At 46.4% G+C, this 27,711-nt stretch overlaps 2 protein-coding genes across 8 annotated transcripts in view; both read left to right on the forward strand.

Moving 5' to 3' along the window:
• Positions 1-14,071, forward strand: part of HDAC6 (histone deacetylase 6) — a 35,835-nt gene extending 21,764 nt beyond the window's left edge. For 5 of the 7 annotated variants that reach the window (XM_073541319.1, XM_073541321.1, XM_073541324.1 and 2 more), the window contains exons 8-29: positions 1,883-1,980; positions 2,394-2,498; positions 2,574-2,642; positions 2,872-2,998; positions 3,355-3,420; positions 3,500-3,559; positions 3,646-3,735; positions 7,183-7,289; positions 7,511-7,578; positions 7,761-7,950; positions 8,027-8,155; positions 8,335-8,503; positions 8,621-8,763; positions 9,580-9,648; positions 9,726-9,918; positions 10,007-10,156; positions 10,815-10,989; positions 11,064-11,623; positions 12,047-12,136; positions 12,218-12,364; positions 13,061-13,189; positions 13,398-14,071. In XM_073541319.1, the coding sequence (XP_073397420.1) occupies positions 1,883-1,980; positions 2,394-2,498; positions 2,574-2,642; positions 2,872-2,998; positions 3,355-3,420; positions 3,500-3,559; positions 3,646-3,735; positions 7,183-7,289; positions 7,511-7,578; positions 7,761-7,950; positions 8,027-8,155; positions 8,335-8,503; positions 8,621-8,763; positions 9,580-9,648; positions 9,726-9,918; positions 10,007-10,156; positions 10,815-10,989; positions 11,064-11,623; positions 12,047-12,136; positions 12,218-12,364; positions 13,061-13,189; positions 13,398-13,463 (3,000 nt within the window). In that variant the 3' untranslated portion in view covers positions 13,464-14,071. The remainder of the gene's footprint in view (positions 1-1,882; positions 1,981-2,393; positions 2,499-2,573; positions 2,643-2,871; positions 2,999-3,354; positions 3,421-3,499; positions 3,560-3,645; positions 3,736-7,182; positions 7,290-7,510; positions 7,579-7,760; positions 7,951-8,026; positions 8,156-8,334; positions 8,504-8,620; positions 8,764-9,579; positions 9,649-9,725; positions 9,919-10,006; positions 10,157-10,814; positions 10,990-11,063; positions 11,624-12,046; positions 12,137-12,217; positions 12,365-13,060; positions 13,190-13,397) is intronic. The other 2 variants (XM_073541322.1, XM_073541323.1) reach the window with 2 other exon arrangements.
• Positions 14,072-16,586: 2,515 nt separating this feature from the next.
• LOC141046713 (LHFPL tetraspan subfamily member 3 protein-like) lies at positions 16,587-23,593 on the forward strand. Its single transcript, XM_073541327.1, has 4 exons — positions 16,587-16,944; positions 19,073-19,461; positions 19,665-19,901; positions 23,451-23,593. Exons 2-4 carry the CDS (start codon positions 19,083-19,085, stop codon positions 23,471-23,473), a joined length of 639 nt encoding a protein of 212 aa, XP_073397428.1. The 5' UTR covers positions 16,587-16,944; positions 19,073-19,082; the 3' UTR covers positions 23,474-23,593.
• Positions 23,594-27,711: the final 4,118 nt, after the last annotated feature.

A 27,711-nucleotide genomic window follows, 5' to 3' on the forward strand; every position in this document is an offset into this window, starting at 1 on the left:
TGCGCGTTTTCAAAACGCATTGAACAAGCCAGAAACGCGGAAAAATCCGCGAAATTAATGAGCATGCTGCGTTTTTTACCGCAATGCGTTTTTTTTTGCGGTAAAAAAACGCTTCAACGTTACTAACAGCTAAATCAAATGGTCACTACTCCATGCTAATTCTCTTGGATCTCTCTGCAGCATTCGACACTGTGGATCATCAGCTCCTCCTCACTATGATCCGTTCCATTGGCCTCAAGGACACCGTTCTCTCCTGGTTCTCCTCCTATCTCTCCGACCGCTCCTTTACTGTATCTTTTGCCGGTTCCTCCTCCTCTCACCTTCCCCTTACTGTTGGGGTTCCTCAAGGATCGGTTCTAGACCCCCTCCTCTTCTCTTTGTACACTGCCCCTATTGGTCAGACAATCAGTAGATTTGGTTTCCAGTACCATCTCTATGCTGATGACACCCAATTATACGCTTCTTCTCTTGACATCACGCCAGCCTTTCTAGAAAACACCGGCGATTGTCTAAACGCTGTGTCTAACATCATGTCCTCCCTCTATCTGAAACTGAACCTGTCAAAGACTGAACTCCTTGTGTTTCCTCCCGCTACTAATGTACCTATACCCGACATTGCCATTTCCGTGTGTGGTTCCACTATTACTCCCCAGCAACATGCCCTCTGTCTTGGGGTCATACTTGATTCCGAGCTTTCCTTTACCCCCCACATTCGATCACTGGCTCGCTCTTGTCATCTGCACCTCAAAAACATTTCTAGAATTCGACCTTTTCTTACTTTTGACTCTGCAAAAACTCTTACTGTTTCTCTTATTCATTCTCGTCTGGACTATTGTAACTCTCTTCTAATCGGTCTCCCTCTTACCAAACTCTCCCCTCTCCAATCTGTCTTGAATGCAGCTGCCAGGATCATATTCCTCGCCAACCGTTACACCGATGCCTCTACCTTGTGCCAGTCACTACACTGGCTACCCATCCACTCCAGAATCCAGTACAAACTTATTACCCTCACCCACAAAGCCCTCCATAGCTCAGCACCACCCTACATCTCCTCCCTTGTTTCAGTATACCACCCTACCCGCGCCCTCCGTTCTGCTGATGACCTGAGGTTAGCATCCTCAATAGTCAGAACCTCCCACTCCTGTCTCCAAGACTTTACACGTGCCGCGCCAATTCTTTGGAATGCACTTCCCAGGTCAATACGATTAGTCCCCAATCCCCACAATTTTAAGCGTGCCCTGAAAACACATTTATTCAGACTGACCTATCGCCTCAACACATTAACCTAATCTATCCCTGTGTGGCAGAGCCAAAAGTTTTACCATAACCAGGTTCCCCGCATCATGTTCCAACATGCTTTATGCATCCATTAGCCCTCTGTGTCTGTACTGTCACACACTTAACATTATGGCTGGTCCATACAATCAGGGCAACTGTTACCACCCACCTTTCGTGTCTCCCTCTTTCCTCATAGACTGTAAGCTTGCGAGCAGGGCCCTCACTCCTCTTGGTATTTGTTATAATCTACTGTATGTGATTATTGTTATGCTGTAATGTCTATTGTCTGTACAAATCCCCTGTGAAATGTAAAGTGCTGCGGAATATGTCAGCGCTATAGAAATACAATTTATTATTATTATCAATGTGCACAAAAACTGCTAAATGCGTAGGAATGAATGGGAAGCTTCTTTTTCGCGGATTTTTTGGCAAATCTGCGGGAAAAACCGCGAAAAAAAACTGTGTGTGAACACAGCCTTATACTCCAGAGCTGCGCTCCCCATTCTTCAGACTGTGAGGGTGGATTAGCGATGTGGCAAGTTCCATCTTACACTCCATTGTATTGAGCTCCCTATAATCAGTGCTTTTCTGACTTTCCCCTTAGCTGTCCTTCTCTGGTTCCCGTGTGGCCGCCGGCTCTGTGCTGCAGTTAGTGGATAAGGTGGTGAGCCGGGAGATCCGTAACGGTTTGGCGGTGGTGCGGTAAGCCATGATGATGTACTAATATGTGTAATGTTATTGGTGGAGAATACACTTCACATGCTGAGAAGCCATTAATAAAGGCGATAATCTGAAGGTTGCCTCTTCTGCTGGCCCGTCTCTGTGGTCACAGACTGCACACGATCTCCGCGTTGTCACTTCCTGATCTCATCTACTGTCTGCAGGTGATGACATATAAGGAGTGGAATAACCAACTACTCAGGGCTTGTTTGTAGTCTGTAACTATGGCGACACATAGGTCTGCGCCAGGGCTGTATACACAGCTGTATGTTGTATTAGAGTAGGCTTTTTTGTCTAAGTTGCTCAATTTTTTATTTTGGATGACCACAATAAAAATGTTGGGTTCAAAAGTCTGTACACCCCTTTACAAGTATGTCTGCTTTTCCTTTTCACAGTCCCCCAGGGCACCACGCCTTCAGGGACCAGATGAACGGTTACTGCATGTTTAACCAGCTAGCCATTGCTGCCAGATATGCTCAGCGCCAGCACGGGGTGAAGCGGTGAGTGCGGGGAGGCTTGATGACACTTAGACCTAGTCCCCTGCGTCAGACTCTGACCTGTGTTCTCCTCTCCAGGGTCCTCATTGTGGACTGGGACGTTCATCATGGACAAGGCACACAGTTTATATTTGAGAGCGACCCCAGGTGTGTATGTGGCTTGGTATTATTTCATTGACCACCACTAGAGGGAGCTGGCTGCACACACTCAGCTGAATGGTGACACTGTATACAGGCTGCTCCGGAGCTCCCCCCAGTGGTAGCTGCAGACAGAAGTTTATTCTGTAACCGTTTGTGCTGGGATTGGCGCATAATAACCGCCATACGTTTAGTCTGAATTGTCCCTTCCTGACCTCATTTCTCGTCCTCCGTTTAGTGTCCTTTATTTTTCTATTCATCGCTATGAAAATGGAGAATTTTGGCCACATCTGGTGGAGTCTTCCAGCACTGCTGTGGGGAAGGAGAGGGGCGAGCAATATAACATAAATGTGCCTTGGAATAAGGTATGAATGAGGCTGTGGTCATAGTTGCGCATATTGACATTGACGGGGATGCCCTTAAAGGGGTTATCTTTAAAATAGGATATCAATATCCCGTGGGTAAGGGTCCTACTTCCATCCTCACCGCGGTTTAGCGGAGCATATGACAGCGAGCAGTTGGTTCCCCTTCGTTGTGCCGGAGTCACAGCGCCCTAATGTTAGTAGTGGCCGTGCCTGGTACTGCAGCTCAGTGTTATGGGACTGTCTGCAGTACCTGGAGCCTCCACCACAGGAGCACCGCGGTTGTTCGGCCAGGAGCGGGCCTTCCTCTGACATTGACCGTGCCCATCCCAACCCCTAATGCTTTGTGTACCCCACAGACTGGAATGAGTGACCCAGACTTCATCACAGCCTTCCTGCACCTCCTCCTGCCTGTCTCCTACGAGGTCGGTACATAGGAATGGGGGGATCAGAACTAGTGTAATTAACTTTCTATGGACAACTTAATTTTTTTTTTCTTTGTAGTTCCAGCCTCAGCTTGTGTTGGTCGCAGCCGGATATGACTCCGTGGTTGGAGATCCGAAGGTAATGAGGGACAAGATGGTGCGAACTATATGTAGTGTTGTCCTGGGGCCACTGATTTATATTGTAATACTTTGTATCTCCTGCAGGGGGAGATGTCCGCCACCCCAGCATGCTTCGCACACCTCACCCACATGCTCATGTGTTTGGCTGAAGGAAGGCTCGTGCTCTCTCTGGAGGTGAGAAAGGGTAGAGACACAGTGTTTACCCAAAGTCAGCACTCCCAGCAGGCTAATAGGAATCAGCAGAATAGTGAGTGCAGCTCTGGGGTGTAATACAGGAGGTAACTCAGGATCAGTACAGGATCAGTAATGTAGTGTATGTACACAGTGACTGCACCAGCAGAATAGTGAGTGCAGCTCTGGAGTAAAATACACGAGGTAACTCAGGATCAGTAATGTAATGTATGTACACAGTGACTGCACCAGCTGAATAGTGAGTGCAGCTCTGGAGTATAATACAGGATGTAACTCAGGATCAGTACAGGATCAGTAATGTAATGTATGTACACAGTGACTGCACCAGCAGAATAGTGTGTGCAGCTCTGGAGTATAATACACGAGGTAACTCAGGATCAGTAATATATGTACACAGTGACTGCACGAGCAGAATAGTGAGTGCAGCTCTGGGGTATAATACAGGATGTAACTCAGGATCAGTACAGGATCAGTAATGTATGAATACAGTGAGTGCAGCTCTGGGGTATCATAGAGGATGTAACTCAGGATCAGTAATGTATGTAGACAGTGACTGCACCAGCAGAATAGTGAGTGCAGCTCTGGTATAATACAGGATGTAACTCAGGATCAGTACAGGATCAGTAATGTATGAACACAGTGACTGCACCAACAGAATAGTGAGTGCAGCTCTGGGGTATAATACAGGATATAACTCAGGATCAGTAATGTAATGTATGTACACAGTGACTGCACCAGCAGAATAGTGAGTGCAGCTCTGGAGTATAATACAGGATGTAACTCAGGATCAGTGCAGGATCAGTAATGTATGTACACAGTGACTGCACCAGCAGAATAGTGAGTGCAGCTCTGGGGTATAATACAGGATGTAACTCAGGATCAGTAATGTACAGTATGTACACAGTGACTGCACCAGCAGAATAGTGAGTGCAGCTCTGGAGTATAATACAGGATGTAACTCAGGATCAGTAATGTAATGTACAACCCCTGGCAAAAATTATGGAATCACCGGCCTTGGAGGATGTTCATTCAATTGTTTAATTTTGTAGAAAAAAAGCAGATCAGAGACATGGCAGAAAACTAAAGTAATTTCAAATGGCAACTTTCTGGCTTTACGAAACACTAAAAGAAATCAAGAACAAAAAATGTGGTAGTCAGTAATGGTTACTTTATTAAACCAAGCATAGGGGAAAAATTATGGAATCACTCAATTCTGAGGAAAAAATTAACACATCACTAGTATTTTGTTGCACCACCTCAGGCTTTTATAACAGCTTGCAGTCTCTGAGGCATCTACTGAATGAGTGTCAAACAGTACTCTTCATCAGTCTGGCTCCAACTTTCTCTGTTGCCAGATCAGCTTTGTAGGTTGGAGCCTTGTCATGGACCATTTTCTTCAACTTCCACCAAAGATTTTCAATTGGATTGAGATCCGGACTATTTGCAGGCCATGACATTGACCTTATGTGTCATTTTTCAAGGAATGTGTTCACAATTTTTGCTCTATGGCAGGATATATTATCATCTTGAAAATTGATTTCATCATCCCCAAGCATCCTTTCAATTGATGGGATAAGTAAAGTGTCCAAAATATCAACATAAACTTGTACATTTATTGAAGATGTAATGACAGCCATCTCCCCAGTGCCTTTACCTGACATGCAGCCCCATATCATCAATGACTGTGGAAATTTGCATGTTCTCTTCAGGCAGTCATCTTTATAAATCTCATTGGAATGGCACCAAACAAAAGTTCCAGCATCTTCACCTTGCCCAAAGCAGATTCGCAATTCATTACTGAATATGACTTTCATCCTGTCATCCACAGTCCACGATTGCTTTTCCTTAGCCCATTGTAACCTTGTTTTCTTCTGTTTAGGTGTTAATGATGGCTTTCGTTTAGCTTTTCTGTATGTAAACCCCATTTTCTTTAGGCTGTTTCTTACAGTTCGGTCACAGACGTTGACTCCAGTTTCCTCCCATTCGTTTTGTTGTGTATTTCCTGTTTTGGAGACATATTGCTTTGTTTCCGATCTTGACGCTTTGATGTCTTCCTTGGTCTACCAGTATGTTTGCCTTTAACAACGTTCCCATGTTGTTTGTATTTGGTCCAGATTTTAGACACAGCTGACTGTGAACAACCAACATCTTTTGCAACATTGCGTTTTGATTTACTCTCTTTTAAGAGTTTGATAATCCTCTCCTTTGTTTCAATTGACATCTCTCATGTTGGAGCCAGGATTCATGTCAGTCCGCTTGGTGCAACAGCTCTCCATGGTGTGATCACTCCTTTTTAGATGCAGACTAACGAGCAGATCTAATTTGATGCATGTGTTAGTTTTGGGAATGAAAATTTACAGAGTGACTCCATAATTTTTCCCCTATGCATGGTTTAAAAAAATAACCATTACTGACTACCACATTTTTTGTTCTTGATTTCTTTTAGTGTTTCGTAAAGCCAGAAAGTTGCCATTTGAAATGACTTTAGATATGTGCCATGTCGGTGATCTGCTTTTTTTCTACAAAATTAAACAACTGAATGAACATCCTCCAAGGCCGGTGAATCCATAATTTTTGCCAGGGGTTGTATGTACACAGTAACTGCACCAGCAGAATAGTGAGTGCAGCTCTGGGGTATAATACAGGATGTAACTCAGGATCAGTAATGTATGTACACAGTGGCTGCACCAGCAGAATAGTGAGTGCAGCTCTGGGGTATAATACAGGATGTAACTCAGGATCAGTAATGTAATGTATGTACACAGTGACTGCACCAGCAGAATAGTGACTGCAGCTCTGGAGTATAATACAGGATGTAACTCGGGATCAATACAGGATCAGTAATGTATGTACACAGTGACTGCACCAGCAGAATAGTGACTGCAGCTCTGGAGTATAATACAGGATGTAACTCGGGATCAGTACAGGATCAGTAATGTATGTACACAGTGACTGCACCAGCAGAATAGTGAGTGCAGCTCTGAAGTATAATACAGGATGTAACTCAGGATTAGTAATGTATTTACACAGTGACTGCACCAGCAGAATAGTGAGTGCAGCTCTGGGGTATAACACAGGATGTAACTCAGGATCCGTACAGGATCAGTAATGTAATGTATGTACACAGTGACTGCATCAGCAGAATAGTGACTGCAGCTCTGGAGTATAATACAAGATGTAACTCGGGATCAGTACAGGATCAGTAATGTATGTACACAGTGACTACACCAGCAGAATAGTGAGTGCAGCTCTGAAGTATAATACAGGATGTAACTCAGGATTAGTAATGTGCGTACACAGTGACTGCACCAGCAGAATAGTGAGTGCAGCTCTGGAGTATAGTTCTGGGTGTAGCTCTCGGCAGGTAGTGTGATGGATTACCATGGTAACATTTTGCTTGCTGTAGATCTTTTGGTCCGTTCTTCACAGGGAGGTTACAACCATCGTTCCCTGGCAGAAGGTGCCTGCTCCTCATTGAAGATTCTGCTTGGGGATCCGTGCCCGCACCTGCGTCAGCCTTTCAGACCCTGCGAGAGGTGAGCAGTTCTGTGTTCAGGATGAATTCTCCCACCTGTAGAGTGTTTAGGAGATGCTTTAGGAAACTCTTCTCTCAGGGATAGTACCAGCCAGGTAGAACTACTGTATGATCTCGAGATTATCAGGCCTCCATACAGATCATGTGACGCATGTCGTTATGGTCGCGGGTGTGGGGGCGGGGCACCTGCTGACAGTCACTGATCACCATTGATTTCCACAGTGCTCTGGACTCCATTTCTGGCGCCATCTCTGTCCACAGAAAGTACTGGCGGTGTCTGCAGGGTCAGGGTAAGTTACTTTTGCCTTTTAAGAAGGCCTGTGATTTTGTGATGAGGGTAACAATCGTTCTGAGCACATCTGTGTTCTGGAGAAGTTGTCCCCTTTCCTTGGTCCCCCGCCATTACCCGCGTATCCAGACAGAATGGCTCCTCCACCATTATCATTGCCTTACATCTTCATTTTTGCTCTAGATTTAACCTTAAAACTGGAGAGTGGAAGTAATAAAGTGACCACAGAGGAAAACAGTGTCGTGGAGTTAGGGGAAGACCTGACGGTGACTCTAGATACCGCCATGCGGGAAGTGATGAGGAAGCTTCCGGTGTCGCGCACTGGGCTGGTGTACGACGAGCAGATGATGGAGCACTACAACATGTGGGACAGGTGAAGTGATGCCATGATGTGCTGTACACTTCACCCCTGTGCTCGCCACCATGTTTAAGGTCGTCCTTCTTTCCAGTGGTCACCCCGAGCTCCCGCAGAGAATTGCTCGGATATTCAAGCGGCACAAGGAGATGGGGCTGGTAGATCGCTGCACGCGGCTCCCACATCGCATGGCAACTACTAAGGAGCTACAGATGTGCCATAGGTAGGTGCATGGCAACCTACTGGTATCCTGCATTAAAGGGAAACTGTCAGCAAGAAGGATAGACGCATTGTAATGGGAAGCCCTGTCCTACCATGCTTCCGGTAATGTCATTATTGGGTCTGCTGGGGACCCTATTGGTCAGGTATTTAAGGGTCATGTTTTCTGTCCTTACCCTGCAGCCTCCCCTACATACAGAAGATTGAGAAAAGCTCTCAAATGAAACCGAGGGACCTGCACAGGGTGGGCTCCGAGTACAACTCTATCTACATCAACAACAGGTCCTATCACAGCGCTTGCCTGGCTGCGGGCTCCTCGTTCAGTGTGGTGGAGGCCGTAGTAAAGGGAGAGGTGAGACCCTATTGTCTGGATGACCCCTCGTACATAATATGCACCTCTGCTGGTCCCCTCCCCTCCCGTCACCCCTGGTGGCTGCCCCCTCTGCATCACGTATTGCTTTGTGTACAGGTCCAAAATGGAGTTTGCATAGTTCGCCCTCCCGGGCACCATGCCGAGCCGGGCGCCGCATGTGGGTTTTGCTTCTTTAACAATGTTGCCTTGGCGGCACGATATGCCCAAAGTCTTCAGATCCCTTCAGAGCCTCCGCTAAGGTAAAGTCTAAAGGTTTATGTAACTAAGGCTTAGAGGGGAAGTTTCAGAGTCGCCCCTTGCAGAATGCCTGCAAGGTACCACTCACTCATGGCAGTGCCCACACCAGTCAGGCGTTTCATATACAGCGGTAATAGTTTTAAATTGCAGCTTTTCAAGGGTGGTCCTTGCGGAATGAGGACAGCCCGAGATCTCCAGAACAGACTAGAGCGGATCATCATTTTGATTGGAGTCCTCTCTTTCTGATGCCCATGTACCTTAATAGGTCATTAGGAAGGGGACTGTATTCATGAGAACATCCCTTTAATCATGGTGTATAAGGTCTGCATTGTTGTATCCTATTGTTTCAGTTCCTCACAAATGCCAAGATCTCCACCTGCTGTCAATGAGTGAGGAGGGTTTTATAACTCCCTGAGTTTCCAGTCACTGACTTCGAGCAAAGAGATTGAAAAAAGATGAGGAATAGATCAGCTCTCTTACATTAAAGTCAGCGAGGGAAGTGTCTGCAGGACACAGCATGTCCATGCATTACATGGTCAGCCCATTGATTTCAGTGAGATTCGTGTAATACCAAATTGTACCTATGGGGGGCAGTGCAGGCAAACTGAATACTTGCTGCCTGGATCAGGGTACAGCTGACCGGTAGAGGTGATACTGTGCATTAGACAAGCACACCTCAATCAAAAAGTGTTTTGTTTTTTTTTTTAATGTGGAAAATCCCTTGAAGCTTTATCTTAATCCAGACCCTCCTTTAATTGTCCTTCATTACAGTAGTACTGCTCCTTTTAGGGTTGATCTTCTCTGTTCTCTCCTTTCAGGGTGATGATTCTGGACTGGGACATTCACCATGGGAACGGGATTCAGCACATATTCCAGGATGACCCGAGGTGAGTTGTGGCCCCGCTGTCCAGTGCTCAGTGTAGATCTCTACCCCCGAGATTCACCGTTCGTTACCCTCCTCCAGCGTCCTGTATGTATCACTCCACCGGTATGATGACGGCACGTTCTTCCCGCGCTCTGATGACGCCGCGTTCAATAAGGTAGGAAGCGGCCCAGGCGAAGGATTCAACGTGAACATCCCCTGGAATGGTGGAAAGATGGGTGACGTGGAGTACCTGCTGGCCTTCCATAGGATCGTTATGCCCATTGCTTATGAGGTGAGGAAGAACAATGGTGGAAGGAGGTACAAACCGTATCACAAGTTTTCTGATAAGAGTTGACATCTTCCCCCTCCTTCATCTTCAGTTCAACCCACAACTTGTTTTGATCTCTGCGGGATTTGATGCCGCCCGCGGAGACCCACTCGGAGGCTGCCGTGTCAGTCCGGAGGGCTATGCCCACATGACGCATCTCCTGATGGGCCTGGCTGGGGGCAAAGTGGTGCTAGTGCTTGAGGTAAGTGCTCGGCCAATGGAAATCCTCAATGATAATCATTGTGCAAGAAAAGCAGCGATCCCCTTGCAATAAGTGTTAAGCTTCCATGCAGCAGCAGCACCACAGGAGAAGTGTGATATTACAATAGTCCTATTAATGAATTAGGCTGGTTTCACACTAGCGTTTTTTAGCGCAGCGCATCGTGCGCGTACATGCGCATGCGTCCTGAGCCCCTATCTTTAACATGGGTGCACATGGTCTAGCGTTTGCGCGTGTTATTATGCGCATGCGCTTTTTTGTAGTGTGCGCCTAGGTGCGCCGGACGCACCCTGTTGCATTTTTTGTGCGTCCAACCTGTGTAAAAAAAAAAAAACGCATGCGCAAAAAAAATCACATTACAGTCTATGGGAACGCTGGCGTGCGCATGGAGATGCGCACGCCTGCGTTTAAAATCGCATGCGTTTTAAGAGTTAACATGGCTAGAAACTGGTTAAAACGCATGCGCATCAAATAAGCAAGCGCATACAAAACGCATGATGCGTTTTTGGCATGCGTTTCTATTGCGCACGATGCACAGCACTAAAAAACGCTAGAGTGAAAGTAGCCTTAGACCTGCGGAGTCCTCCATAACTGTACGGAGTAGGGGGGTCCGCAACCCTTATTAACTCTCTGCTTTTAGGGTGGATACAACCTGACATCCATCTCTGACTCCATGTCCATGTGTACCCGGACGCTGCTGGGTGATCCCCCTCCCATCATATCTGACCTGCACGCCCCACGTCCTGCCGCCCTGCGTGCCATCTCCAGTGTGCTAGGGGTACATCAGAAGTATTGGCGTACCCTGCGGATAAATGGTGAGTGATGGAAGAGAGAGGAGGACCAGATTGGACATTACCACCATGCCTCATGCCTTCTGGTGTCTTTTCAGCTGAACCTTCTGTGCCATCCGAGGCAGAAGTCCTGTCACCACATAAGAACGTGGAGCCCGGTCTGTCGTCACCCCATCATGGCAGTCTTGGAAAGCCGATTGTGTCCACGACGTCTCCTTTGAAGCCGGATCTGGAGGACTTCCTACAAGAACAGTCGCCATTGATGGCCGGAGGTGGTTCACCAAGAGGCAGAACTACTGTGATCCAGGATGCAGACACCAGGACAAAGGAGGAACTTGGAGGGGACATTGTGGAGTCTATGAAGGTGGGTCTTGTCTCCAGTCCTGCTCTTCAGGAACGACTGGATGAGGAGGACAAGAACATGGAAGCAGGACCTGATCAGTCCTATGATGGAGACACTCTGGAGCTGGTCATAGAGCTGCACATGTCCGACAAGACCCCGGAGAAACAGAAGTCCACGCCTGCAGCCGGGGGCTCGGTGGAGGATCTCTTAAGAAACTTGCACTTGGGAGATGTCAAGTCTCCTGATGGTGACAGCGCCCCAGTCGGAGGAGCAAGGAAAAAGACCTCGATGGGGAGACAGTCTGCAGGAGCACAGGTACAGTCCGCCCATGTGGAGATGGTAGAGTGGCCTCACAATCACCTGCATTGTGCACCAAGGTATCTGGAGTCCGTGGACTGCATAGATCTCGCCATGCAATTAGTTCTCATTGAGCGGTCCCCTTTAAGTAATGGACATCCCCTTTAAGAACTAGTTCAGAAGTGAGAGGCATCACATTACAGGGGTGAGCCTCCATCAGTGTCACCTCCAGGCGTAGGTATGCTTATCCACATTCATCCTTCATCTACGTAAGTCCACGTGGGTGCCCTCCTGCTTCTGACAACCGTATTGAGGATCCATAAATGCTGCTAAGATCAGTTGTCAGATGGCCATTTACCTTTAGTTCTGCTTCTTGGGGTTGCGCACCCCACACATACATTGAGGGGTATAATTTGTCACTACCTGATCCATTCTCTCCAGTTTGCAGATAAGGTGCCGCTTGCTGACTCTGCCGGGGGGGATTGTTTCCCGTCCTATGAAGCAGACGCAGACCCGTGCCCTGGATTCTCTGTAAGTTGGGATCTGTTTGTTATTTGGTGCCACAGCTGGGAAAGCCGCCAGGGTCACACAACCTCTCCTCTTTGTTGGCAGGGGGAGCTATTCTCTGTGACGCCCCTGCCCTGGTGTCCTCACCTGGAGTCGGTGCGTGCACTGCCCTCTGGTGGACTGGACGTGACGGAGCCATGCGCAGTGTGTGGCACACAGGTGGAGAACTGGGTCTGTCTCACGTGTTACCAGGTGATGGTTAATGGTGGCGTTCCCGTTTACTAGATTTTCTGCTTGCTGTCATTGAATAAAATGGGCAGCACGGTGGCTCAGTGGTTAGCAGTGCAGCCTTGCAGCGCTGGGGTCCTAGGTTCAAATCCCACCAAAGACAACATCAGGGACAGCAATGATAATACGTGCAAACTGTAAAGCGCTGTGGAATATGTTAGCGCTATATAAAAATAAAGATTATTATTATTAATAAAATCCTAATTACATTGCAAAGCTGAGACTACATTCTGACCCTTACTGCTCACAACTGAGTGTTTGCTACAGTTGTTTCCAAAGGAGAAGATCCTCTGTGAGTTCAATAAACCAATATTTTTTGTAATTTGCACCGATACATTGTAACAAACCGTCGGGACAGCGTGGCTTTCCGGCGCTCGCCTTGCAGAGGATCGGATCTGTCCTGGGTACCAGTCTGGCCCGTACACATGTCCCTTGGTTCTTGGTAGTTTGCTACAGTGTGTCAGGGTGTTCTGGAGGCTAGAAATTGGTTGGGTGAGAAGCACTAGGGGAACATAACCACCAGTGAATGAAAAGAGACCGCATCCATTGACAGCAGAGATTTAGATTCAGACTTGCAGAACTTTTCAGCAAATAATGTTTGTGGGATGAGAAGGTGCCGAGGGTCCGGATGGGTGCTTCTCACCATTGTGTGTCCTGCAGGTTTTGTGTGGAAGGTACATCTCGCAGCATATGATGACTCACGGAGCCTCGTCCGGCCACAGCATGGTGCTGAGCTTCTCCGACCTCTCTGTCTGGTGCTACGGCTGTGATGCCTACATCCACAATGAGGTGAGTGCACCTGGGGACTATTCTAATTGTGGGGGGAAATAAGCAGCTGCCACCGACGACTGGCGCCGCTGATCCTGCGTAGAAGCATTGGGTCAGACACGTTACAGCACACCTGGCGCTGTGACGAGTCCTGCACCTGTTCCACCTTCACATGAAGCCGTTCACTTGAGCGCAAGCTCTGAGCCGCTCTTGTCTTTGTTTCCTGCAGGTTCTCATTCCAGCAAAGCAATCCGCTTACCACTGCAAGTTTGGGGAGGAAATGCCCGGAGCGTAAAGCAGATGTTGAGCAGCGGTCAGGAGGGGCCACAGCCGCTGCCGATCACTGTGTACTCCCCCACCACCACCCTCCTTACTTATTAACCCCTTGCTATACAGAGGAGCTAAACTATTTACTTATCTGTCCAGATACTGAAATCTTGCCTCAAACTGTGCATGAAAAGTTCTGCAGCTTTGTAATATGCTTGCTGTCAGTGAATGGCAGCCAGACCATTACATGCCTAATATTTCATACAGCTGAGGGTTTGTTAGTGTCATCCAGTCTACACAATCTAAGGTCAATGTTACAAGCTTTCCCTGCACTGATACACTGTAACAAAAGGTCAGCGCTGGAGAGAGATCTGTGCTGCTTAATGCGTTTAGTGCACAACGACTGGAGAAAACTATAACAAAGCTTCCTCTGGGATTTAACAAAAAAGCATTTACTGACAGCAAGCAGAGATTGTGATCATGAAGAGGCGCTGATACCTTAATATGCCCTTTAAAGAGATAGGTATCATATCTGTTATAGACGTCAGCTGGGCGTCGCGGTATGACACTGACCCTTCCCCGTCTCTGCGTCCTTTTTGGTTATTTAATAAATTTATAAGTTTAATCGGACACAAAGTGACGGCGTGTCGTGTATTATTGGCGCCGTGTCACATGTTATTATCACCGTACTCAGAGGACCAACCCGTGGGTTATAGCCTACCACAACCACTAGATGGCGCTGATCCTGTTCTAGGAGAGGCTGCACCAGGATGTCGGCGCTGCCTGTGCGGCTGCAGGTTCGGAGCTTAGTGGACGTTCCCTGTGACATTGCTCCTCTCCCTTTATTCTATGATGTCTCCTGTGTACTTGTGCCGCTTCTTCTTTCCTCTGATGTGACTCTACAAGTCGGGATGTTTGAAATCTCCATCACCAATCAGCCATAAAAAAAACCACTGCCAGGTGACGTGGAAAAAGTGATGCCAAGTAGCAAAAGTGAGCAACAGAAAAGGACCACAGTGAGAAACTGGGTGAGAACATGTCCAAAACAGCAGCTGTTAAGGAGTGTTCCCTGTATACTGGGGGTCCTTGTGGGGTGTTCCCAGTATACAGCTGATATTGTGGGGTGTTCCCGATATATGGAAGCTGTTCCCGGTAATACGGTGGATCTTGTGGGCTGTTTCCAGGAAATTGCAGGGCTTGTTGGATTTCTCTGGCATACAGCGGATATTGTGGAGTGTTGCTGGTGTACAGCAGGTCTTGTGGGCTATTCCCGGTATATTGCAGCTGTTGTGGGGTGTTCCCGGTGTATAGTGGATCTTGTGGGGGTGTTCCTGGTATAAGGAGGATCGTGTGGGGTGTTCCCGATATACAACAGGTCTTGTGGGGTGTTCCCGGTATACGGCAGGTCTTGTGGGCTATTCCCGGTATATTGCAGCTGTTGTGGGGTGTTCCCAGTATATTGCAGCTGTTGTGGGGTGTTCCCGGTGTATAGTGGATCTTGTGGGGGTGTTCCTGGTATAAGGAGGATCGTGTGGGGTGTTCCCGATATACAACAGGTCTTGTGGGGTGTTCCCGGTATACGGCAGGTCTTGTGGGGTATTTCCGGTGTATGGTGGATCTTCTGGGATGTTCCTGGGATACAGCAAATCTTGTGGGGAGTTCCCGGTATACGGCAGGTCTTGTGGGGTATTTCCGGTGTATGGTGGATCTTCTGGGATGTTCCCGGTATATGGTGGATCTTGTGGGGTGTTCCCGGTATATTGTGGCTCTTTGGGATATTCCTGGTATATGGAAGCTGTTCTGGGGTGTTTCCGGTATACGAGTGGGTCTTGTTAGCTGTACCTAGGAAATGGCAGGGCTTGTTGGGTGTCCCTGGTATGCAGCAGATATTGTGGGGTGTTAGTGGTATACGATGGCTCTTGTTGGATGTTCCTGGTATACAGAGGAAATTGTGGGGTGTTCTTGGTATACGGGGGGTCTTGTGGGGTGTTTCGGTATACAGCGGGTCTTGTGGGGTGTTCCCGATATATGGTGGATCTTGTGGCATGTTCTCGGTATACGGCAGGTCGTGTGGCATGGTCCTGGTATATGGCAGATCTTGTGGGGGTGTTCCTAGCTATGGTGAATCTCTGTCTGCCGTGGGTAGTATCTGCCAAAAAACCACAGCAGGACAACAGAGTGACCGTCATGGCCCCGTTCAGCCGACAGGCACCATTGTCTATGATGGAGCAGCATTATCTGACTAATCCAGACAAGATGCTGAAATAACCTGATCCCATCAGTCCCCCTGTAGGCTCAGCGCTGAGATCAGGCCATATACAGGCAGCTTTAGGAGGGCGCAGTGACTCCGTGCCCCTGTGATATAACGGGACACTGCCCCATAAATATCTGCCCTCAGAGAACACCTACTGGCAATCATGAGAAGTGCGGTCATCACTCTGCTCTGCTACTCCTTGAAGTCATTACAGGGTGGTTCCTACCTGACAGCACCTGGGGCCTGGACACCCATCTTCCCTGCAGACCAGTAAGGCCAGGCTCCATGGCTTCTGTCATATGAACTAGAAATCTGTTGTGATGTGTAATCCACCGCCTGATCGACAATATCCGCACCATCGTCCTGCAGAGTAATGGGAGGACGTTGCATGCATATGCTTTCCGTGATCTATGGACGTTGATGTGGGTGGTGAACAGGCCAGGAAGCGTTGTCATGGGGATGCTGGAGCAGGTATATAACTGTATACTCTGTATAGGGCAATAACTGGACACAGATGTGACCACATACCACAAGCCTTGAAAGAAGCACGTCCATCAAAGTTATCTGCTTAATATACTGCTGTCACCATATTATATAGCACTGTGCACTTACAATTGCTCATTTTGCCTTTCTACACAGTAAATTCTCTACTCTATGTAGAAACAGGAAGTCTCTTGTGCGTGCAGAAATCATTCCCCTCGTCCTCTCATCAGGGACTTTTGCAGTGACTTATAAACTGACCTTGTTTCTGCATTGAGCTTATAAGGACTCAGCTAGTCAGTCTTTAATCATGAGAAGTCATAGACCTAATGGAAAAGAGAATTATCTGGGTAGAAAGGAGAAATGAGCAATTGTGAGTGCACAATGGTATATAATATGGTGATTAGGGGGATAAAACTTTTGATGGGAGGAGGAGGAGGGCTTCTTTAATATAAAAGCAGCAGCCATGTGTTTGTATAAGGACAGTGAGCTGCATAGAGGATTTCATATGCAATATATGATGAGCAGAAGAACACTTATGTATTGGAGTAGAGGCAATCTATACTAATGTGAGCTATCTAGAAAGAGATCGTAGCTGCATCTGTAAAGGGTTAATACATCAGTCTAGTTCCCAGGGTAAGCATGGCTGCCATATCTGCTGGAATCACTGCAGGCAGAGGGGGAGGTTGTGTTCTGCAGAGAAGGGGAGGAGAGAATCCGCTGCTGCCCACAGACTCCTGCAGAACTGATGCCCTAAGGCTGGAGGCACCAGCAGGTGAGTACCAGTGCCCACACAGATGTGCTGGATGTAGGGGTGCAGCACCTTACCGCTGATGGGAAGGTTCTAGGTCAGGTCTTGCTGTATGGAGGGAGCCGGAGAGAAAAGATAATGACTTGTATGGAGGTTTCTAGATTAGATATCAGTTCATAGTAGTTCAGGTGTCCACATATTTGTAGTGATGAGATGGGTTCTAGACCAGGTAGTCATAGTGAGGATATTAGGTTCTAGAGGAGGGGGTTCTAAATCAGGTATTTGTAGTGAGGAAGGGTTAGATTCTTGATCAGGCATTTGTAATGAATATATAGGTGCTAGATCAAGGTAGTTGTAGTGAGGAGGGGTGGGGTCTAGATCAGGTAGTGTAGTTTGGAGGGGTTGGTTCTAGATCAGTTAGTTGTGAAAATGATTAGGCTCTAAATGAGGGGTCGGTTCTAGATCATGTATTTGTAGTGAGGAAGGAGTTAGATTCTGGATCAGGCATTTATAATAAAGGGATAGGTGCTAGATTGGGTATTTGTAGTGAGGAGGGGGAGTTCTAGCATCTTTATGAGGTTGAACCTGGTTTTTACACCTAATAAGGACGCCGGTATGGCACTGAAACCCGTAGTGGACAATACAGAACCTACGAATGTCACAGCAGGAGACTTCTTTCCGGCAGTGCAGACCATTTCTAAACGTGTTTTTATTTTGTTTTGGCAATCCATAGGAAGTACACAGGTTCTAGATTACAAATTTATCTCAATGTGAGGCCGGATCTAGCACGGGTATCTGTAGCGTAATTAGTCATGTGTGAACGTGCTGGGATAAGGTGTTATCTATGCTCGTGTGCTAACTGAGTCTGCGGCATGCTCAAAATTATGGTAGCCAGCCGCAACACATGCAGGGATGGCCTGTTTGTTAGACAACACTTGCATGTGTTGTGGTTGTCGAACAGCCGCGAGCATACAGCCGTGGGGACTCAAACATATTTTTCAAGCACATCGAAGGCACTCGGTTAGCACACGAGCATGCATAGATAACTTTGCATAGATAACTCGTGATAGCTTTTCAAGATAACAGCAATTTTGACCAGTGGTGCCCAAATATTTACATGCCACTGAGTATAGTGGTAAAGACAGGTTCTGATTAGTCTGTAGAGCAGAGGAGGAAGGTTTTTGCTGATGTATCTGCCTAAAGGAGAAGACAGGTTCTAGGTCATGTAACTATAGAGGAGGCAGGTTCTGGATCATGTAACTGTATAGAGAAGGCAGGTTATGGATCATAACTATAGAGGGGGGGCAGGTTCTGGGTCATGTAACTGTATAGAGGATGCAGGTTCTTGATCATGTAGCTATAGAGGAGGTGACAGATTCTTGATCATGTAACTATAGAGGATGCAGGTTCTTGATCATGTAGCTATAGAGGAGGGGACAGGTCTTGTATCATGTAACTTTACAGAGGATGTATGTTCTGGATCATGTAACTGTATCCAGGATGCAAGTTCTAGGTCATGTAACTGTATAGAGGATGCAGGTTCTTGATCATGTAACTGTATAGAGGATGCAGGTTCTTGATCATGTAGCTATAGAGGAGGGGACAGAGTCTTGATCATGTAACTATAGAGGAGGGGACAGGTCTTGTATCATGTAACTTTACAGAGGATGTATGTTCTGGATCATGTAACTATCCAGGATGCAAGTTCTAGGTCATGTAACTGTATAGAGGATGCAGGTTCTTGATCATGTAACTGTATAGAGGATGCAGGTTCTTGATCATGTAGCTATAGAGGAGGGGACAGATTCTTGATCATGTAACTATAGAGGAGGGGACAGGTCTTGTGTCATGTAACTTTACAGAGGATGTATGTTCTGGATCATGTAACTATATCCAGGATGCAAGTTCTAGGTCATGTAACTGTATAGAGGATGCAGGTTCTTGATCATGTAACTATAGAGGATGCAGGTTCTAGGTCATGCAACTGTATAGAGGAGGGGGACAGATTTTGGATCATGTAACTATACAGGAAGAGGCAGGTTCTGGATCATGTAAAGAGGAGGTTCTAGATCAGAAATGTATATGTACGAGACGTATTCTGTATTTAGATACCTGATATAAAATCCTTTCCTGATTTTTCCTGCCCCTCTAGGTCCCCCCCCATGGATCCCCCTGGACACGTCCATCTATACGATACAGCTTTTGTCCAGAACGGTCGGGCGGTCACTGTTTTATGGGCGTCCTGCACCCTGTTTCTTGGGATCCTGGAGATTGTTGTCCTCCTGCAGCCGACCTGGGTATTAGGCGGAGAGGGCAGTGGACATTTTGGACTGTACCAGGTGTGCGAGGAGTCAGATTGGGGTACAGAATGTCGGGGTCCCGATGGCGTCCTGGAACCTCTCCCACCGTTCCAGACAGCAGCCGGCTTCATGCTGGGGGCACTGCTGCTGGTCCTGCTCAGCCTGGCCTCCATCGTCCTGCTGTGGTTCTGTCACTCGGGCAGCATCTACAAACTCTGCGCCTGGCTGCAACTGACCGCTGGTAATGGCCGGGTTGGGCTCTCACACTCAGGACAAGGGGCAGATTTCTATTATGGAGCTTGCGGAGGATTGTCTAGACTGGATACGAGTGTTACACACCCTCAGCCGGCGCACACACTGTGTTCATTCACTGACAGCAAGCAGAGGTTGTGTAAAATGGTTGTTAATTGCGCCTGGATTGATTCTCTCTGCTTCTATCCACAGCTTTCTGCCAGGCTCTGGCCTGCATCCTGTTCCCAGACGGCTGGGACTCACCCGCTGTGCGCCCTTTCTGTAACCACCGCTCAGACCGATACCAGCTGGGCACTTGCTCGGTGCATTGGGGCTTTATTCTGGCCATACTGGGAACCTTCGACTGTCTGGTTCTGTCCATTTTGGGGTTCACCCTCGGGAAGCGTCATGATGCTTTGAACCCCAGTGATGTCAAACCCGGCAAGAAAGGTAAAGCTATTTTCACACTAGCGTTTTTTTGCGCTGCGTGCGCAGTCCAAACGCATACAAAAAACGCATCAAGCGTTTTGCATGCGTTTGCTTATTTTATGCGCATGCATTTTAACCAGTTTGTAGCCATAGTGACTCTTAAAACGCATGCGATTTTAAACGCTGACGTGCGCATGTCCATGCGCACGTCTGCATTCCCATAGGCTGTAATGTGTTATTTAGTCGCATTCCGTGCGCGGGCGTGCGCATGCGTTTTTTTGAGACAGGTTGGACGGACCAAAAATGCAACAGGTTGCGCCTGGGCGCACACCACAAAATAATGCATGCGCATGTAAACGCATACGAACGCGTGCAAACGCTAGACCATGCGCCCCCATGTTAAAGATAGGGGATCAGGACGCATGCGCATGTACGCGCACGATGCGCTGCGTTAAAAAACGCTAGTGTGAAAGTAGCCTAAGAGAATAATTAAAGGAGTTTGACCGCTATGGAAACCTCGCCCACAATGATACAGAATGCCCCCTTAATGAAGTACTTTAACCCCAAGATCACTGTATAGAGTGCGGGTGCCAGTTGCGTTATACAGCCGCCACCCCAGAGAAACGTCTCATCGGAGCCAGCTCCCATCACGGCAGTTTAACCTCTTAGATGCTGCTGTCAATCACAGTAGCATCACTTCGGAGGCTAGAAACATGAGGGTGACGGTGGGCATCCATGGCCACCCTGCAACACGATCACAGGGGACCAGCAATTATACAATCCCCTGACGATGCACTGTGTAGGGAAAGAGCAAGGACAAAATGGGGGTGAAAATATCAAGAGAAAAAAGTTCTATGGCTCCGAAATAACCCAAAACTCTAGCTGACCCTGCAAAAAGCAAGCCCTGAAATGATTCCAAATAAAACTAAAAAAATAATTTGGTCGCCGTATTCTGTGAGCCATAAAGATACTTTTTTTTTGCAAGTTATTTTTAACGTAGTAAAATAGAAAAAAAGATAAAGCTACAGAAGTTTCCTATCACCATAAGCGTACTGACTGGTACAAAACAAGGCACTGGCAGAATTTTCAGCGCCATTCCTTCACTATGGCTCTGGCTTTTCAGTACATTATACAGTAAAGTGAACGGTGTCATTGAAAACTACAACTTGTCCCGCTAATAACAAGCCGTCATGTAGGCATGGGGATAGAAAAGCAAAAGAAAAAGTTATGGATTTTAGACGAAGGGGAAGAAATAAAAAAATTCACACACAAAAAAAATATTGCCCAGTCTTTAAAGGGTTTATTGTAATCGTGCAGCAAGCTCTCCCTAATGGTTGCCACAAACCGTGGCCAGGAATGGAGAAATGCGCGTATAGAACGTCTTCCCCCTTCACTTCCTGTTTTGTTTGTTCATCTTTTCATTTATAGCAATAATTAGCGCAGTAACTTCCCCAAAGGGCTGCAGAGCATCTCCCAGTATGTGTACCGCAGAGCGTCTCCCAGTATGTGTACCGCAGAGCGTCTCCCAGTATGTGTACCGCAGAGCGTCTCCCAGTATGTGTACCGCAGAGCGTCTCCCAGTATGTGTACCGCAGAGCGTCTCCCAGTATGTGTACCGCAGAGCGTCTCCCAGTATGTGTACCGCAGAGCGTCTCCCAGTATGTGTACCGCAGAGCGTCTCCCAGTATGTGTACCGCAGAGCGTCTCCCAGTATGTGTACCGCAGAGCGTCTCCCAGTATGTGTACCGCAGAGCGTCTCCCAGTATGTGTACCGCAGAGCGTCTCCCAGTATGTGTACCGCAGAGCGTCTCCCAGTATGTGTACCGCAGAGCGTCTCCCAGTATGTGTACCGCAGAGCGTCTCCCAGTATGTGTACCGCAGAGCGTCTCCCAGTATGTGTACCGCAGAGGGTCTCCCAGTATATGTATTATCCTAGTTAAATTCTTGTACATAGGAGCAGTAATATAGTAGTTATATTTCTGTATATAAAAGAGCAGTATTATAGTAGTTATATTCTTGTACATAGGGGCAGTATTACAGTAGTTATATTCTTGTACATATGGAACAGTATTCTAGTAGTTATATTCTTGTACATAGGGGCAGTATTATAGTAGTTATATTCTTGTACATAGGGGCAGTATTATAGTAGTTATATTCTTGTACATAGGGGCAGTATTACAGTAGTTATATTCCTGTATATAAAAGAGCAGTATTATAGTAGTTATAATCTTGTACATAGGGGCAGTATTATAGTAGTTATATTCTTGTACATAGGGGCAGTATTATAGTAGTTATATTCTTGTACATAGGGGCAGTATTATAGTAGTTATATTCTTGTACATAGGGGCAGTATTATAGTAGTTATATTCTTGTACATAGGGGCAGTATTATAGCAGTTATATTCTTGTACATAGGGGCAGTATTATAGTAGCTATATTCTTGTACATAGGAAGCAGTATTATAGTAGTTATTTTCCTGTATATAAAAGAGCTGTTTTATAGTAGTTATATTCCTGTATATAAAAGAGCTGTATTATAGTAGTTATATTCTTGTACATAGGGGAAGTATTATAGTAGTTATATTCTTGTACATATGGAACAGTATTATATTAGTTATATTCTTGTACATAGGGGCAGTATTATAGTAGTTATATTCTTGTACATAGGGGCAGTATTATAGTAGTTATATTCTTGTACATAGGGGGCAGTATTATAGTAGTTATATTCTTGTACATAGGAAGCAGTATTATAGTAGCTATATTCTTGTATATAGGAAGCAGTATTATAGTAGTTATATTCCTGTATATAAAAGAGCAGTATTATAGTAGTTATATTCTTGTACATAGGAGCAGTATTATAGTAGTTATATTCTTGTACATAGGAGCAGTATTATAGTAGTTATATTCTTGTACATAGGGGCAGTATTAGTTATATTCTTGTACATAGGGAGCAGTATTATAGTAGTTATATTCTTGTACATAGGAGCAGTATTATAGTAGTTATATTCTTGTACATAGGGGCAGTATTAGTTATATTCTTGTACATAGGGAGCAGTATTATAGTAACTATATTCTTGTACATAGGGGGTAGTATTATAGTAAATGGTCAGGTCTTTCGCTGAGAGCCTGTATGAGTCCTATTATTGTCCTTGTAATTAATTTTCATTCCTCTGTGATACCCTCCATCTTCCTTTGCTGTCCTTGCACTTTCGGAGGCTGGCTGTATTATTCACCACACGGAATAGATAATAATTAGATCTCGGTGACTCAGCAGAGAAGGAACGTCTGGAGCGAGGGCCATTAAAATATAATGTCACCAGCTTATGTCCACTAGTCCTTGACTCGTCCTCTATCTATTTATATTCAAGAGTCTCCAGGACTTATACTCTGGGACCACTTTTCAGCCTCCGCAGGTGCAGCCACAAACTTTCCCGGGGCATGGAACGGCTCATTCACTTATCTATACACGGATCCATAATTCCCGATATGTAATAGATGACTTCACCATTTAGGAGCCCAGGATATCTGTGTTCTTCTTATTGTTATCCTCCTTTTTTCTTTTTTTTTTTCAGGGTTCATTTCGGACACCCCCTGATGATTGACATGACCATATGGATGAGCCGCCACTTTTGGATTTTCAGTGTTTCTCGATATCTGTGCCGAAAATGTAAAAATGTTTTTTATTTTGTAATATTAAATTGTTTCTTCGGTGTCATCAGTGCGCAGAGTGAATTATATCCACTGGAGATGTCCTGTCGCCCAACAGTCCTGTTTTCCTCCACACGGTCCCACAAAGAGACGGGGCTTCTGCAGATTTCAATAAAATGGTCATTCCTATGTAGAACGAGGGCGGAGCTTAAAGGGGATTTCCACTCTAACAAAAGTGGATTCTAAACACTTTTATATACGTATAATAATAAAAGCCAGTTATTTCATCCCTGGTCCACTGCCAGCTTTCCACCGCTGCTAGAGTCTCAGTGCTTTGGTTGCAGCAGTCACATCATGTGGACTGGCAGTTCACCACTGCAGTTAATCACTGAGCGCAGCAGCCTATGCTGTCTACATAGAGCTCAGTGATTGGCTGCAGTGGTGATGTGACGTCACTACTCTAGCCAAAACGCTGAGACCAGATGAAAAAAGGGTGGAAGAGAAGGTGATGCCGTAGTCAGGACATTCATTGTCCTTGGCTGCGCCGGTTCTGAGGTTTCTATTTGTTTGGAGGTTCAAGCGTGAAATTAGTTTAGGTGGTCTGTTTTGGGGTCTGCATACTCTGCAACAGTTGTATATCTGCTAGATCAATCCAGAGACCCGAGCTGAAAAAGGAGCTGAGGCTTACAAAAAAAAAATCTCTATCCCGTGAAAGAGAGAACGAGGGTGAAATACTGTGGAGCAGGTACATCAGTTATTGACTAAGTCACTTCCCTAACCTCACCCCTCTCTTTATATGCACCCACACGGAAATATTGCTCCTGATAAGACCCATCGGTGTTCCCATATAGTATGATACTGCTTTCATGCCCCCCACACACAGTGTGATGCCGCCACAGCCTCTCAACACAGTATAATCCCCCACACGCAGTGTGATTTTCCACCAATACAGTATAACCCCCCCCCCAGACATTGGAATAGCAAATGTGGATTTCCCATTAAAAACTTTGGAAGACGGATAATGCAAGGTTTTGCTTTGGAATATGCACAAAAGGAAATGTCAACATATTCTCTCTCACCCATGACAGCACCATGGAGAGAGGGGATCCGCCCTTCAGGGACAAGAACCTACAGATAAAAAGGGCGGTACCTCTCCTCCGCCTTCAGTTGGGTTCCTGTCCCTGACGGAGGGACCCACAGTACAGCGTACCTGCGTATCCAAGGAGTCCGGGGCCGGCCTGTCCGGTAATCGGCAGCGGGGAGGCCCCTGTCGCGGCAGGAACGGTGCCCGAAGCCGCCACCGCTGGGGCCAATGCGGGCTGCCGGGTGAGCGGGGGGAGAGACGCCGGAGTCGCCGCTCCGGAAAGGAGATTGGGGCTCATCGGGACCCGGTGGAGCGTGGGCAGCGCCATGGTACAGAGAGTACCAAGAAGGCCGCTGCCCCGGAAGTAGAGGAGTGACTTCCGGGTCCCAGAGCAAGGCGCATGCGCAGGAGCGCGCTCCCCGACCAGCGCGATGCAGGGGGAGCGGTGACGTCACGGGGGCGGCAACTTTAAAAAGGGTGAGGCGCAGAAACTCCTGGCTGGAAGCGATCTTAATAATGGAGGATAGCGACCAACAACAGGGGCAGCATGCCAGGCAGCAGCTGAAGCAGCAGCAGCACCACCAACACCACCACCACCGACAAAAGGAACGAAACATAGAGGGCCGTTCCAGCAGTCACTCCAGCGGCGTAGTACGTCAGCGGCAAGGAGCAAAACGCCACCAGGAGATCAGCCTATACAGGACCTGACTCAGTCTCCCGAACCGGTACCTGCAGCCGCGCACCTTTTTGGGGTAAGTGATCTTCGTGAATAAACCTAATCCAGGGGGGCCTAAGAATAGACTTTCTCTCTCTCCCGCCTCAAAAATATGTAACAACGCCGCTGAGATCCAGTACGCGAGAACAAGAAGCGCTAGAATGCGAGGTCCTAGGCCTAGTAAAAAAAGGATTATACTGTTATGTATGAAAACGTTGTAGCACAACTAGAAAGTGGTGGGTGCACAAGTAGGATCCCAATCCATATACTAGTATAGAAGAACTTGGCACACACATAGATGATTGCAAGTGAAAAGGGGGTATTGTAATAAGATACAGTACACGTTTCGGTCACAAACGACCTTCGTCAACGTACTGAAAGCAAAGATAACAAAGGGTTTTTTTAAATTAAACAAAGTATATACAATATAAATAATCTTGGGTACAAATATGCAGAAATTGACAATGTGCCGTGTACCAATAACAATTATAGCAGAAAAACGTAATGTAAGAATTGTTGGTGAACATAGATACCCTAGAAGACTCAAAATTATATATATACGCACGTACCTATAGTGTACTGACTGCACTTGTATACAGGGCAACCTGTTCTATAAAGAGAAAATGTTATATTCTAGATGTTCAATATGAGTGCCCATATCTGAGTCACCTTGTGCCCCTAATATCAAACGGTGCTACATACCATAAGGGAAAGATGCTAGAAGCATAAATGGTTAATTAGTCTCCTTGTAAAAGAGCCTGAAAAATAAGAGGTACTGAAGTGATCTATTTGCGCCATGCTGCCAGTTAAAAGTGTATGTCAGCAACAAGTCACCTTACCGTTGGTGATAACGTGGTTCGGTAAATAGCCTAGACGCGGTTTCCACCGCTTGTCCCCAGTGGTGTGAGGAGTGCGCACAGACTGTGTTATATACACGGTAATAATCGCCGCTAACCGGAAGTGCTAAGGCGGAAGTGCCTTGGCGTGCGGTCCAGCGATGCCGTTCAGTGTGTTCCACAGACAGGAAAGACGTGGGCAATGGGCGTGTGCAATATCTATCAATCATGGATTACCAACTCAGGCTCTGGTATACTTAGCGTGCTGATGTATCAGGTTGTGATTTAGTGCAGCGGTACAAGTGCTCTCGAATTGTGCTGATCGAGTGGAAGGGTGATCATTGTGATTCCTTGTTTTACTAGGAAAGAGTTCAATTCCGAGGATTCTGTAATAAAGATTAATGACATTAGTGATATGTATTATATCTGTGTCACAATCACATTGCATTCATAGGATAAAAATCACAATAGACAGCCATTTCACGGGACTCATATCTATGATGATAGAAAGGATTGCACGTCATACTCCCTATTTAACCCCTTGGGTGCTAATGTATTCAGCTCATGGATCCAGAATGCCTCTCTTCTTTTAAGTAGCAAAATACGATTACCTCCCCTGTGTGGTGTGTGAACCTGCTCTATTATTTGAAATTTTAGCTGAGCAATATTATGGCCTGCTGTGATAAAATGAAATGGGATGGGGAGAAGTAAGTTTTTACACCTGATTGTGGATTTGTGTTTGGAAATCCGGTCTTTGATAGGCTGTGTGGTTTCTCCTACATAAAGTAGTCCACAGGGACATTTGATCAAATATACTACAAAAGATGTGTTGCAGGTATAAAAACCCTTGATGTCATATCTTTTGCCAGTGTAAGGATGAAGGAATTGGTTGCCTTTGAGTACATTGTTGCACTGTGTGCATTGTAGGCAAGGAAAAGTACCAAATTTAGGATTCATAAGGAATCGCTGTTTTTTGGGGGGTTGTGATGAGCCAATATCAGCTCTTATTAAATGGTCACGTATATTGCGTGGGCGTCTGAAGCAGGGTAGGAAGGGTTCTTTGAATTCCTTGATGTTTGGATGTGCCGTGCTGAGAAGATGCCAATGTCTACGTATGCTAGTGTGGAGGCGGTATGCCAGGGGGTGATAATCGTGAACAAAGGGGATACGATGGTTTGTATTTGATTTCAGTGAGGTGGTAGGAGGTGCCATGGATTTTTTGGGGTATCCCCTTTCAACAAATTTTTGGCGCATCTCCTCCAGGCATTGTTCTCGAGTTTGTTGATTGGCCAGTATTCTTTCAACCCTTTTCATTTGAGATTTGGGTATGGCGTCTTTCATTTTAGTGGGATGGAAGCTCTCCTAATGGAGCAGACTATTCCGATCAGTTGGTTTGACATAGATGTCGGTTGTAAGGCTGCCAGTTTCATCCTTGATGACAAGGGTATCCAGGAAATTGATCTCTCGGTAACTATAAGACATCGTAAAATCTAAACCAGGCCAGGAGGAGCGTAGGCGAGAAAAGAAACAGTTTAATGTGTCTAAATTAC

This window comes from Dendrobates tinctorius, unplaced genomic scaffold (genome assembly GCF_039654945.1).
Source record: "Dendrobates tinctorius isolate UK_male_01 unplaced genomic scaffold, ASM3965494v1 ptg000120l, whole genome shotgun sequence".
Taxonomy (NCBI): domain Eukaryota; kingdom Metazoa; phylum Chordata; class Amphibia; order Anura; family Dendrobatidae; genus Dendrobates; species Dendrobates tinctorius.